Genomic DNA, 14,778 nt, shown 5'->3' with positions numbered 1-14,778 from the left:
TCAGGTTTCCCCTTGACGATGAGGACTCGAGGCTCAGAAGCAGCTTCTCTAAAGCTACCCCCGCTGGTAAATACTGTACTCTTCTGCCCCTTGGGGTGGGGCTGGATGGAAAACTGTAGAATCGGTCTGATATCTGTCTCCAGCCTGTGAAGTTTCCCCATCTGAAAGCTTCTGGTACCTGAACTCCTGAAAACATTTTGTAAAGGCCATTTACAGTCTCAGAGAAAGTGAAGCGCTGCATTTATATTACACAATTCTCCCAAGCAAAAAGACCATTCACGTGCTTAGAATAAGAACAAAACTTCTAATATTCTTTTCAAAACTTAATTCTTATCTTTTGAGACTCTAAACAAAGTAAGGATAATGGAGAGAAACCTTGAGACACGATAACCATTCTCTATCCATGCAAGTGGACTGATCCCTGCGTTTCACCTTCATACTAAGACACAAAACCTGATGGTTACAGCTAAAACTAGTAAAGAAATGAGGGAATTCTTATGCTCTAGTTTATGTAATCACATCAAATATTTCAACATATGAGATATTAAAATATATAGAGTAAGCATTCTGTGCACTACCAATAAATGAGCCCCAGTTGAGGAATGGCCTTCAGAAGGCATCCTGGAACCTCCCAGGCTCCAGAAGTCCAGAAGAGAGGGAATTTCAGCAGAAAGCAGCCACTCTTTGAGTCTACGCACACCACAGAAGCTGCAGAAGGTCCAATCTCCAAACTACCCAGGAAGCAGGCTTGTTCTTCCTTATGCTACTTCTCCGGGAGAACACAAGAAAGATCTTGTTTTTTACCACCTACTATTACACCGGAAACATCTTTCTCAGGAAGCCAGTGGCTATCTTTTCTCCTTCAGTAAAAGCCAAGGCTTCAAAGAGATAATGCAAGTGAACCAAAATAGCCAGGCCACAATCCTTACTTATAAATATTACATAAAGAATTCTTTTCAAAGCCAAAGGCTATGAAGTTCCTCTGCAGAGATGAGGAGCAGAAAGCCATGGGGCCAAAAGTACAGTGGAGCCAGGCCTCCTGCTTGCGCTCACCATCCTTCATTACAGCAGAGCAACCCATGATCACCGCGACCTAGGCAGAGCCAGAAGTGGCAGCGCAAGCACACATCCAGCCTGGTTGGCAGCTGCCAACCCAGACCCCAGAGCCCGCAGCTCTGCTGCTGCCACCAAGAAGCCATCACCATTTGAGAGAGGCCAACTCATCTCAAGAAGGTAACATGCTAATTGGTTCAAAAGCTAAAGCTCCGCGGCAGGAATCTTCCTAAGGGTTACCAAATGCAAACTGTCTAGGATTTCTAATCCCCTTTCCTTTTGCAGAGATGCATCAAGAGCCCCAACCCAATCTGTCCTGGGCACAAACCACGGATTCACAGTAAATTTGACTCTGCTCTCTCCATGCCAAACAAGCAATGCATCACCTTTTAGGATCTCCTAAACATCTCTCCTCCTCCTCCAATGTCACATCCTGGTCTGAATCTCAGCAACTCCATCCATCCAACATTTCTGAGCACCTACTGTATGCCAGGCCCACTACCATGAAGGCATTTATGAGTAATGCACAGCAACATTCCCCCCCAGTCTCCAATGCGGGTGAGAGACATCTGGATTAAGAACGGATCACAATCCTGGGTAAGCAGAGCCATGAAGCAAGGCATGTGTCCACCTTCACAGAGGAGGGAGTGACTATTTGCTTGACACCAACAGAGAAGTTTTCACACGGGCGATGGCATCTGGGCTGATTCTTGACAGATAAGTAAAAGGATCTGGGGGAAAAAGAGAGGAAGAAAACAATACTACTAAGGCACAAAGATCTGAAAGACACTGCCCTGGTTCAAGAAGGGCAATCCGTTCAGTATGGCGGGAAGAACAAATGCACGGATGAGATAGGAACTAAGGTAGGCTTTGGCCAGATTCACAAAGGCTCCGCATGTCACGCCAAAGAACTTGGGGCATCACTGTTGCTAATGAACAACCAGAAGTGTTTAAGGGAGAAGGTCCAAACTGAAGCCACACTCGGCCTGAAGAAGTGTTTTATTTCACCTGCACTTTTCAGTACTGGAATTAGTTGCCAATGTCTAAAAAATTAAGAAATTTCACGTAAAAACCTAAACTCTTGCCTTCCTGAAACAACAACTATGGCAACACTAGGCCAACATCCCCAGGTGGTGACAACTGTGTGCATGTGCGCAGCAGGTCTGGCAGCTGCCCCTCTTCAGATGGGATACCCACGATGAAGTTCATGACCATCCTCAGCTGCCCCAAAAGACATCTGAGTTTGCAATCTCTGGTTTAACGGAGTGAGTCACAGGCTAAGATATGTTGCAGAAAAATAACCTTAGAAAGCAACACAGTGACTGAAGCACAGGGTCAGCAAACCTGAAGGCAAGAAGCTAAAAGTTAGGGGATACATCACAGTAGCACGAGGAGGTAACAAAAGCCTCAACTAAGAATAAAGAGCCAGGAAAGGGCAAGGAGTGGAGATGCGCTTAACAAACTCCAGCCATAAGAGGAGTTAATCATGGAACTTCTGTGTGGCGATTGCTCAAGGGTCAGTGACTATATTAGGAGAAAACAAGCCTGATGCAAAAGCGATTTTCGATTTAAAAGTGGGTGTTCAGTAAACTGCGCGGGAAATCTTCTCAAATACCAGCTACTGCCTGGGTGACTCCTACCCCGAGCTCTGAGGCTCGTCTTCCAGCCGGGCCGGGCCGGGCCAGGTCCCCGGCTGCAAACTTTCTGAGCTAAGCTCCCGGCAGGCGAGGGTTGCACGCAGGGGTGCAGAGCCCTGGAAGCTGTGGAGCCCGGCGGCCGGCGGCTCCCCGGGAAGCGCGCACAGGCGGCAGGCCCAGGGAGGGCGCGGCCCCGCACTTACACAGGCCGTTGACGTCCAGCATGTTGGAGATGCCCCGGTCACTCATGTCCACTTCCGGCTGGTTCTTCTCCCGACTCTCCTCCACCAACTTTTTCAGGGACTTGGACATGTTCTGGAGCAAACGACAACAGAGTAGGTGGGCGACGGCCGGGGGCGGGGGTTGGGTTGGGGGGGCCGGGGGCTGGGCGGGGGGCGTCCGCACCGCTCCGGGCGCTCCGGGAGGCGAGCCCGGGTGCCACGCCGCACACTCACCGCGGAGCGGAGCGCGGAGCGCGGCGCCGACCCGGCGGGCGAGGGAGGGAAGCACAGGCGTCCGCCCCGCGCGCTGCAGCAGCAACAGATGCGCCCGCTCGGAGCGACCGCGGACGGGAACGGGAACGGGGACCGCGCCCTGTCCCGGAGCTCCGCGCAGGCGCACAGCCCGCCGCCCTGCGCTCCACGCCCCGCCCGCGCCTGGAGGTTCCCAAATTAGGAGACCAGTTCGCTAGACGGGGCTCCAGGGTGAGGCCCCGCCCACAAAGGAACGTGTACCGCGGCCGCCCAATCACGTCCGCCGCCTGGCCTCGAGGCTCCGCCCCGCCCCGCGGTTAGCCCGTCCCCCTGGAATGCGCCCGGGGCTGCCGTTCCGAGAGGACCGGGCTGGGCGCACGCGCACCAGCGTCGGCGCAGGCGCAGTTTGCGCGCCGAAGCGCGGACAGCTGTGGGCGGAAACGGGAACCTGGGGGCGGGACCGTGGGGAGAGGGTGGTCGCTCAACTTGGGAACCCGGGAAGCGAGAACTTAGTTGCTCCTGGTTGTCCTGCCTCTTTAGTTGTGGTTCAGTGTTCAGAGGGCACTATGCTGATCCCTTCCCCACAGTCGTTCCTTAGGCTGTATCATGAGCTGCTCGAATGCAAGAACGGCACAGTGGTCTGTGTTCCCGGCACGCAGCTAGATTCCTAGCACCCAGCTGGATTCCCAGCACCCAGCTGGGGATTCCTAGCACCCAGCTAGGGATTGCTAGCACCCAGCTAGATTCCTAGCACCCAGCTGGATTTCTAGCACCCAGCTAGGGATTGCCAGCACCCAGCTGGAGATTCCTAGCACCCATCTGGGGATTGCTAGCACCCAGCTAGATTCCTAGCACCCAGCTAGGGATTGCCAGCACCCAGCTAGGGATTGCCAGCACCCAGCTGGGGATTCCTAGCACCCAGCTGGATTTCTAGCACCCAGCTGGATTTCTAGCACCCAGCTAGGGATTGCCAGCACCCAGCTAGGGATTGCTAGCACCCTACTAGGGATTCCTAGCACCTAGCTGGGGATGGCTACCACTCAGCTAGATTCCTGGCACCCAGCTGGATTTCTAGCACCCAGCTGGGAATTGTCAACACCCAGCTAGGGATTCCTAGCACCCAGTTAGAGATTGCCAGCACCGAGCTAGATTCCTAGCACCCAGCTGGATTCCCAGTACCCAGCTATGGATTGCCAGCACCCAGCAAGGGATTCCTGACACCCAGGTAGGAATTGCTAGCACCCAGCCAGGGATTCCCAGCACCCAGCATGGACCCCTGTGTCACATGAAGGGGAATACACACAGATAAATGACTTCTCTTTCCTTATACTACACTCATAATTATGCAATATTGTAGTTTGCTTTCTATTGAATGATGAATTTTTTATACAATCTTCATTGTTGGGTTTTTTTTTTTAATAGACTTTCGGCTTTTCTTTTTTTTTTCCTATATTTTTAAAATAGATTTTATTTATTTATTCGTGAGACAGAGAGAGAGGCAGAGACACAGGCAGAGGGATAAGCAGGCTCCTCAGGGGAGCCCCCTGCGGGACTCGATCCCAGGACCCCACGATCACACCTGAGCGGACAGACGCTCAACCCGAGCCCCCCGGGCGCCCCTACTGTAACCCATTTACCGTACCTCTAAGAACATACAACTTTTCATTCCTCTCCATTGCTTGGAATTCAATGAATTCTTCTTGAAGGCTTTAGGAATCTATTAAGTTTCTGCTCCAACTTTGACCAATTATTTCTGCTCGTCCAGCTGATGGGTGACCTGTGGTTTCTTTCATTTGGCTCCTAGGTTTCAACTGACCTCTCTTGTATTTATCTTGATGGAGCCGCTCAAATAAACTTCCCTAAAATGGTGTATAGGAGGCACAAACTCTGAGTAGTTGTATTTATTAAAATGTCGGTATTTTGCCCACACCTTTATAATTTGCCTAACATGGAATTCTAAGTTCATTATCAATCTGTCTTAGATCTCAAGGGCGTCCTTCCAGTGACCTTTGCTTCCAAGGTTGATGCCTAGAGATGTGTTGGTGTCTTCCTCAAGTCTTTCCAGGGAACTATTGTTTTCCTTTGGGAAGCATTTGTGATCTTTTAATTATTTACCATTTTCTGAAATGTCACCATCAGATCTCTAATTGGAGGTCTTTTTAAATTTACTCTGTTTAGCACCCATTTGGCCCTTTTCAGCTGAAGATTCATTTCTCTCGTCCTCTCTGGAAATTGTTTCTGTTATTTCCTTGAAATTTCTTTTCTGCCATTTTCTCTTATTTAGCACATTAAGGAAATCTGTTAGACAGATGGCAGCCTCCTAGGACAGTTTCCTACAGTTATCTTTTTTTCTCCCTCATGTGTTTTATTTATATTCTGAACTTAATGTTTTGGGAAATATCTCAATGTTATCTTCCGAACCTTTTATTAAAATTTTAAAAAGCGATTTTGGCTATTAATCAAAAAAATACTTCCTAAGACATCTTCCTTGGTTAATCTCACCGGGCTTTTGTTTCATGAGGGCGCTCTTCTCCAATATCTCTGAGGATAATAACAATTTTTAAATGTCTCTTCTCTTGACTGAACTGTTCCCTTGTGACCTTTTCAGTTACTTTATCTAAAGTTTCCTTTAAAGTTTATCTACTTTATCTAAAGTAGATACTTTATCTACTTTCCCATTCATATTGTTGTAATTCTTCTTGTCTGGTGACTCTTGGTTGTTTTTTCCTAGATGGCCCATGTGGTTTTTTCCTTTTCTATTTGTGATGTGTAATTTTTTCCATCCTAGGTCTGCATTAATTTTCCTTGGGCTGTTGGTTAAATTTCTTCAGAGGGGAGATCCCGGTTTTATACCTACATGTAGTCACTAGGCTGCTTTTGCTGGCAGAGGGAAATGGTGAATTACAAGCGCCAACTAATGTAGTTCTTGTACTTCTGGTCTTACTCCTCACGCTGCACCTGCCAACCCCAGACACCCCGATAATGCCTGGAAAGTCCATTCTCAATTCTGCTGCACACCGGTCTTGAAATTGCTCTGGGCTGCAGTTTCTTACCCCACCCCCTGCCCCCACTGTTTCATTTGCGGCTTCTATTCACTTCCTGTTTTCCAGAAAATTATTTTCATTTATTTATAATTCTCCTCTGATTATCTTCACTGTTGCCAATGCAATTCTTAATAAAAAGTGTCCTTAAGTTCCAGATTTTTATAGCATGGAAACGGGCCAGCTTCCTGGGTATGTGGCCTGTGCAGCAACACAAAGTTCCATGCTGAGCTGGGTTGCGTCCTTGATTTAATGCTCTGCTGTCATTATCTCAAAATATTTAATAATTTTTTATCAAGGGGCCATGCATTTTTCTTTTGTACTGGGCCGTGCATATTATGTAGCCAGTCCTCCATGCAAAAGTTAATATTTATGAGAGCTTAAATCGCTTCCACAGCTTCCCTGCCAAGTGCTCTGCGTTTACATACTGTCTATGCTGTAATACTGCCCATTAGGAGAAATGTACTACTCCCACCCCAAGCCCACAGGGTGGGCCAATCAAAGATAGAGCGCGGAAGATGCCTGTCCACACAAAGCACGCTAGATTATGACAATTAAGGTAACTTAAGTACATTTACATAAATTATTGCATGTATCATTAATTTTTAAAATACCTTGTTATTCTCCAAACTGTATATTAATTTACATTTAGTTACCAAATTAAAATTTGAAAAGCCAATTTTTCATCAAGTATCCAATAGTTATACCATTTTCCTTCCAGTAACTTCCCTCTTTAAATTGATAGCCATGGGGCAGCCCGGGTGGCTCAGTGGTCTAGTGCCGCCTTTGGCCCAGGGTGTAACCCTGGATACCCAGGATCCGGTCCCACATCGGGCTCCCTGCATGGAGACTGCTTCTCCCTCTGCCTGTGTCTCTGCCTCTCTCTCTCTCTCTCTCTCTCTCTCTCTCTCTTTCACTCTCTCTCTGTGCCTCTCATGAATAAGTAAAATTTAAAAAAAATTGATAGCCATGGAGTGATCTGTGGTTCCAATAAGTAATGAGTTTTTCCCATTAACATTATTTTTGATGCTGTTGCAGCAATTACATTAAAAAAATTCCTAGGTCTTATAACAATGTCATTCTTTTTTAAGAATTTTAATAGCTCTATGAGAATAGTTTATAATAATAAATTGACATATTTAATATTTAATAAGTCATATTTGATAAGTTGACTCCTAATCCTTCATGCTAAATGGGAGGCACACTCTTGAGTGGTTGCCAAGGTCAGAATCATAGCTCTCTCACTCAAGTTTTATTGAAGTTTTCATACCTCATTTTTCTCAACTGTAAAATGGAAGTAATGGTTCTTACTATTTTATTTCAGTGAGTGATATACAAGAATGACACATGGCATAGGGCAAATATTACATAGATATTAGTTCTAATTTTTTCTTAATATAATTAATATTGTTAGTATTCCCTGGTGTGTGGCAGATTTTTTTTTTAATTCCATTAAATGGATTTGAAATGTAATAGAATCTCCTAGCCCTATTCATTGGCCCCAACCATCCCCTAGGTCATTCTTCATAAGAATGCCTGGAGCACCTAATATTCCACTGGGCCAAGAGAGAGCCTGTGCTGGCCTCGTGCTGAGCTATTCCAAGGGTAACTCTGGCCAATAATGGGCAAAGTTACCCTTGAAGACTAAAAGGAATGAGATTTATTCTTCCTGCTAAGGTCCAGTTGTTTAGGGAGACAGAGAATCAGAGAGGAGAGAGATCAAGCGGTAGAAGGAAACTGGCTGTCCCCAATCCTGGGTTCCCAGACCATGAGCAGGCAGGGATAGATATTCCCAGGAGAACTGAATCAGTATGGCCACCAGGTAGTACTAGTAAAGCCAATTTCTGTGTCAAGCATTAGCCCTTTGGTTGCTGAATCATGAAGAGGCTGGATGGACAAAGTGGTGCTGGAGTTTGTCTCTTGTCCCTGTTCTGCTCTTCTCAAATAGGATGATAAAGTTTCCATTCTTACCTGGAATGGGCTAGTGTTAGAAAGTGACCATGAGATTTTTCTCAGTTCAGAATATGATCAGTTGTGAACAGGAGTAATTTCCCTTTCTTTACATTTGTGCCTATTTGTATTCCTTCAGACCCATGTTGAACATCACTCTCCATTATCTTCCAAGTAAGACTTCCCCTCATCCACCCTTCAAACCCATTTGTTTTATATTATAACTTTTTGGATTCCACTTATGGCCTGAAAGAAGCACTTTGGTGTATCTCAATATTTAACAACCAGGACGTTTGTACAGTGTGAACTAGCTAATTGTTAGCTCTGTGCAGGGATGATCACTAAGAATGGAGTTTCATTCATGATGATACAATTCGAGAGCAAGAAAGTTACCACTTAGCCACTAGATTTAGGAAGCTGGCTTAATAAAAGTTTCACCAGATAAGGAAATTGAGAGTTTTGCCCTAGGAAACCAGACAAGTTGGACCTAGGAAATGGGTTTTTTGAAGTGGGAAGACATCAGTTGATGGAGTTGTATGGCTGTCTTGTCCACTACTTTATCCTTGGTTTGCTTAGTGTGTGTCACATAGGAAATATTCAATAAACATGTCTAATGAGCGAATTAAAGTAGCACCAGAAGAAATGAGATGGGTCTTATTAATGAGAGATGGCATGATCTTATATATAAAAAACTGTAAAGAGGCCACTAAAACTTTTTTTAAAAAACTGTTAGAATTAATGAATTCAGTAAAATAGGATACAAAATATATGTATAGAAATCTATTGCAATTCTATTCACTAACAACAAACTATTTGAAAGAGAAAAATTAAGAAGCAATCCCAATTATAATTGTATCAAAAACAACAAAATAATTAGGAATAAATTTAAGCAACTGAAAACTCTAAGACACTGGTAAGAGGGATTGAAGAAGACACAAATAAATGGAAAGATAGCACATGTTCTTGTATTGGAAGAATTAATATTGTGAAAACATCTGTACTACTCAAAGTGATCTACAGATTCAAAGTAATCTCAATAAAAATTCCAATGATATTTTTCATAAAAACACAAAAACAATCCCCAAATTCATTTGAAATCAGAAAAGGTTCTTCATAGCCAAAGCAATTCTGGGAAAGAAAAAGAAAGAAAGAAGAAAGAAGAAAAGAAAGAAAGAAAGAAAGAAAGAAAGAAAGAGAAAGAAAGAAAAGAAACGAAGAAAAAGAAAAAGAAAAAGAGAAAAGTAAAGAGAGAGAAAGAAAGAAAAGAAAGAACAAGTGAACCTGGAGGCCTCACACTTCCTGAGTTCAAGCTATATTACAGGGTATTGTCATTAAAACAGGCACATAGATCAGTGGAATAGAACAGAAAGCCCAGACATAAATGCTATGTATATGGACAACTATTTTTTTTAAGCTTTTATTTATTTATCCAGAGAGACACAGAGAGAGAGGCAGAGACACAGGCAGGGGGAGAAGCAGGCTCCACACAGGGAGCCCAATGTGGGACTTGATCCCAGGATCACGACCTGAGCCAAATGCAGACACTCAACACTAAGCCACCTAGGCGTCCCTGGGCAACTAACTAATTTTTGACAATGATACCAAAAACACACAACAGAGACAGGACAGTGTCTTCAATCCATGGTACCAGGAAAACTGGATATCCACATGCAAAAGAATAAAACTGGACCCCTATCTTATACCATTCACAAAAATTAACTTGAAATGGATCAAAGATTTATTTTATTTATTTATTTTTTGGATCAAATATTTAAATGTAAGACCTGAAAGTATAAAAATGCTGGAAGAAAACCCAAGGGAAAATGTCCTTAACATCAGTCTTAGCAATGATCTCTTGGATAAGTCACCAAAAGCACAGGCAAGAAATCTAAAATACGTAAGTAGGAACACATTAAAGAGCTTCAGCTACAGCAAAGGAAACCATCAATAAATTGAAAAGACAACCTCCAGAATGGCAGAAATTACTTTTTTCCTGTTTTAAATTTTCCAACTTAAAATAAACATTATAATATTGACTATGCTTTCTTGAAATTGGTGTCTACACCTCTCGGATACTCCACTCTGCCTTCTGGGAAAGTGAAATTGCCTCTGGTAGATACCATTATTCTAATGATGTCATCTGAGATCAAGTCCTCTTTTACTGTTTGACAGCTGTTAATCTTGCCTTCAGATAAAACTCCCGTCATTTCACACGTTATCGTCAAACTTTCTACATATTCCATACCTTTGTGATTCTTTTTTAGGTAAAAGAGCAAAATACTGTGTCTCTCCTTATGATATTTCATCTTGAGTTTCCATCCATTGCTTCAACTTGTCAGGACCCAATGGGTCGAATGGTGCTTGTCATCCTATTCACCATTCTTTCCAATAGGGAATCAGCTATAAAGTCGATATATCTATGCATAACACAGAATTAAAGGAAGCAGGATTTTTTTTTTAAGATTTTATTTATTTATTTGAGAAAAGAGAGAGCAAGAGCAGGGCATGGGAGGGGCAGAGGCAGAGGGAGAAACAGACTCCCTGCCAACTGAAGAGCCCCATTCAGGGCTCAATCCCAGGACCCTCTGATCACGACCTGAACCAAAGTCAGACATTTAAACGACTGAGCCACCCAGGAGCCCCAAGGAAGCAGAAAGTGTGAAGGTGAGAATGTTTCATTTATGTGGCTCTAAACTCTGTGGAGAAATAATTTTTCTGGCACTTGAGTATTTGAATAAGATGAAGTAACACATTCCACAGCTTCTTTCATTCACTTTGCCCCATGTCATCATTAAGGCTTACCTTTGTGTATTTACTATAGGTGCTCTTGCTTTGTTAAAGGCAGCAGAAAACTTTATAAAAGCATAGCTAAGCCTTTTATGAGTCTGCAGACTGTGCTGTGAAACTAGGAATAGAAAATGGTGGTGCTTGTGGAATTGAAAGGGCAGAGAAGTGAAGGAAGCACTGAATGAGGAGTGATAAAATGCCAACTCAGGCCACGTAGCTCCAGTTCACCTCCTGAAGGATTCAGGTAGCTCATCCAAATGGAAAAGTTCAACTTGAACACTTACATATACCCGCTAGTGAAAGACTAAACTTTAATGAGGTAAATATTAATACAGCATCATTGTGTACCATTCAATTATGTTTATTACCCCTCACTTGACATTCACAGGGAAAATCATAGTCCTATTTCACCACTTTTGACAATCACATGTGTCATAATCATTTCCAACTCATTAAGGAGTTTTTACAAATTTCAGCTCCAAGTGTTAGAAGGATGACACTCACAGCCAGGAGTAAAGAAGCTACATTCTATATTTTTTTTAAATGTGCAGACATTGATTCCACACATACTTTGGTGGAAAAAAAAAAAGTTCAGATCCTTTCCAGTGACCCAGGCAGAAAGCCGTAGCAGGATGGCATGTCTGATGGTCCCTGCCCGAGAGCCGACACACAGCGCTACTCAGTTAGCTGTCCCAGGTTAATCGGATTGCTGATGGATACACTGCATACTCTGCGTGAAATTTTATGAAGACACGATGTGAAGAGGCCACAAAGGGAGCTATGTTGGTGTCCTAAAATTGAAGGGAAAAAAAAGTAACAAATTATATTTTTCACAAATTTGAATATTTTTCTGGAAATGTTAGCCTAGTGACAAAATACTACATCAAGGAACTTCATAGAGTTTACAGTAAACCTACATATTTTCCCATAAGTAATCTTGCTAAGAATTAATACAGATATCTTACAAAATATTGGTGGTGGGGAAGAGCACTGAGGGAAAACGGGAAGTGATTGTTAATGGATACAGAGTTTCTTTTTGGGGTAACAAAATGTTCTTGAATTGATCATGTGAGCTATATAACTCTGAATCTACTAAAAACTATTGAATGTACACTTTAAGTAGCTGCATTCTATGGTATGTGAATTATAACTCAATGAAATGGTCATTAAAAATTGAATTTCCAATTCTACTTCTTTCTGAAATTTTAATTTTTTCAGATATAAACACATGCTTATTTTTGCAACTAAAACAATCATTTCAGTTAAATTGTACGACTTTCCCCTGTTAACATCTGTAGTTTCCTTTTAGGATTTATTTTCATATCCTGTCTTCACTAAATGGCACTGTGCAAAATGGATATATATACACACAAAGGAAGGAGACTATACCACACAAAAAAATCAAGGTAAGATGAGTTAAAGACCTGAAACCATGAAACTCCTAGAAGAACACAAAGGCAGTAATCTCTTTGACATCGGTTTTGGCAATGATGTTTTTGGATTTGATACCAAAAGCAAAGGCAACAAAAGCAAATATAAACAAGAGGAGCTATGTCAAACTAATAATCTCCTATGCAGCAAAGGAAACTATCAACAAAATGAAAAGGCAACCTACTGAATGGGAGAAAATATTTGCAAATTATGTATCTGATAAGGAGTTAACATGCAAAACATGTAAAGAACTTGCAAAATGCAATAGTAAAAACAAACAATCCAATTTTACAAAATGGGCAAAGGACCTGGACATTTTGCCAAAGAAGACATACAGATGGCCAACAAGCACATGAAAAGATGCTCAACATCACTAATCATCAGAGAATGCAAATCAAACCACAGTGATATATCCCTTCCTACCTGTTAGAATTGCTATTATAAAAAATACAAGAAATAACAAGTGTTGGTGAGGATGTGGAGAAAAGAGGACCTTCGTGCACTGTTGGTGGGAATGCAGACTGGTGCGGCCACTATGGAAAACAGTATGGAGTTTCCTTAAAAAATTAAGAACAAGTCTACCATATGACCCAGAAATTCTACTTCTGGGAATCTATCCAAAGAAAACAAAAACACTAACTTGAAAAGATATCTGCGCGCCCCCATGTTCACTGCAGCATTATTTATGATAGCCAAGATGTAAAAGCAATCTACATGTCCATCAATGGATAAATGGATAAACATATGATATGCATGCTTATTATATTATAATAATAAAAGAGCATCATCCAGCCATCCAAAAGGAAATATTGCTGGTTGTGTCAACATGGAAGGTCCTTGAAGTCGTTATGCTAAATGAAATAAGTTAAAGAAATATAAATGCCATATGATCTCACTTATTTGTGGAATCTAACAAAACAACCTAAAACTCTCAGAAACAGAGAACAGACTGGTGGCTGCCAGATGCGGGAGGTAGGAGTGGGTGAATTGGATGAAGGGTGTCAAAAGGTACAAATTCTCAGCTATAATAAATAAGTCCTGAGGATGCCCTGTACAGCATGGAGGTTGTAGTCAGTAACACTATCATGTGTATTTGAAAGTTGCCAAGAGAGTAGATCTTAAAAGTTTTCATCACAAAAAAATGCCCCAAATTTATGTTATACCAATATGTTATACGGTATGAAACCAATATGTTATGTCAATTTTATCTCAATTTAGAAAAACCAAACAACTCTCTAGACTTCTAGCTGATGTAATTCCCCATCCAGTTCATTCAAAAGCCTAACTAAGTAAAGAGCAGAACGGCAGGAAACAGGTACACTCTGTGGTCAGAAATGTGGTCACATTTCCCTTCCTGGAAAGCCCTCCATTACTTTCATATAAAATGGGAAGACGGTGAGGGCAGACACAGGCAATACTCGGTCACTGTCAGGATCCTCCCTTGATGTTTTGGGAAGATCTGTGACATCAGAACTTGATGAAAACAAACTACTAGTCACTAGACCCATCTTTGATCTCCCTGCTTATTTCTTCAAAGAATTCCTATAACTTTCAACAAGAAGTAGATGAAATGGAGCCAGGGGTCCAAACTGTCCAAAGTTGCATTCATGAAGACAATAACACAGGTACTCAATGCTGGGCAGCGCACTGAAATCACGTATGGAGCTTTTTAAAAAACAATGCACAGCAGCTCCTGTCCCAGAAATTCTGAGGCGGCAGCAGGTGTGAGTAGGCCCTGGAAGTCTGGACCGCAAAACACCTGCACAAGCCATTCTGATGCGGTGGAGCCTGGAAACCAGTACTGTTGATTCCACGCAATGCCCACGAGGTGGCACTATGTGCTCCCCAAATAGGAAGGAAAATCCAGAAGCTGCTGAAATTTGTCAAAGGCTTGTGCTTTGTATTTTGTGTCTGGCTTTAAAAGTGTATACTGTTATTATTTAAAAATAATTAATGGAAATTCAAAAAGCTTGTTTTACTCACTGCCCCACAGTATGGTCCAAAGGATGGAGAATTAGCATCTGGTCCATCGTAGAGTATGAGATAGTTCCGGACACAGTCTCCAGGATCATCAATGCTGATAAAGTAAAAGGTGACGGTGACAGGTCTTCCAGCAGGAGCGATGATGGCCCATTCACAGTCAGTGTTGTTGGGGTAAGTGCCGGGATAGCCAGGGCTGGTGAAGGAGCCACTGTCTCCATAAAGGGTTCCACCACAGCCTGCAAGGAAACCAATGCAGGACGTTTGATTGAACCAAGTGGAAACCATCCCTTTGTGAGGCAGTAAGACAGCTGCTATTTTCTCAAGGTGCTGAGACACAAAGTGCAAGAATAGAGGAGGCAGGAACCTCTCTCCTGCTTCTTTTGTGGACTACATCACTCCCACTCCCTCACCACCACCTCCTCC

General features: G+C 42.9%; 2 protein-coding genes across 4 annotated transcripts in view; both read right to left on the bottom strand.

Annotated features, from left to right (window-relative positions):
- RSU1 (Ras suppressor protein 1) overlaps positions 1-3,344 on the bottom strand; it is a 196,920-nt gene extending 193,576 nt beyond the window's left edge. The window contains exons 1-2 of one of the 3 annotated variants that reach the window (XM_041766321.1): positions 3,146-3,344; positions 2,894-3,005 (exon numbers count right to left, since the gene is read on the bottom strand). In XM_041766321.1, coding sequence (XP_041622255.1) covers positions 2,894-3,002 — 109 coding nt within the window. In that variant the 5' untranslated portion in view covers positions 3,003-3,005; positions 3,146-3,344. Of the gene's footprint in view, positions 1-2,893; positions 3,006-3,145 lie in introns of those variants that run through there. The other 2 variants (XM_041766320.1, XM_041766322.1) reach the window with 2 other exon arrangements.
- A 7,942-nt stretch (positions 3,345-11,286) lies between these two features.
- CUBN (cubilin) overlaps positions 11,287-14,778 on the bottom strand; it is a 258,922-nt gene continuing 255,430 nt past the window's right edge. The window contains exons 66-67 of the mRNA XM_041765335.1: positions 14,356-14,591; positions 11,287-11,732 (exon numbers count right to left, since the gene is read on the bottom strand). Coding sequence (XP_041621269.1) covers positions 11,625-11,732; positions 14,356-14,591 — 344 coding nt within the window. The 3' untranslated portion in view covers positions 11,287-11,624. The remainder of the gene's footprint in view (positions 11,733-14,355; positions 14,592-14,778) is intronic.

The sequence above is a fragment of the Vulpes lagopus genome, chromosome 8 (genome assembly GCF_018345385.1).
Source record: "Vulpes lagopus strain Blue_001 chromosome 8, ASM1834538v1, whole genome shotgun sequence".
Classification (NCBI taxonomy): Eukaryota; Metazoa; Chordata; class Mammalia; order Carnivora; family Canidae; genus Vulpes; species Vulpes lagopus.
This window is presented reverse-complemented; position numbering and strand designations above follow the sequence as displayed.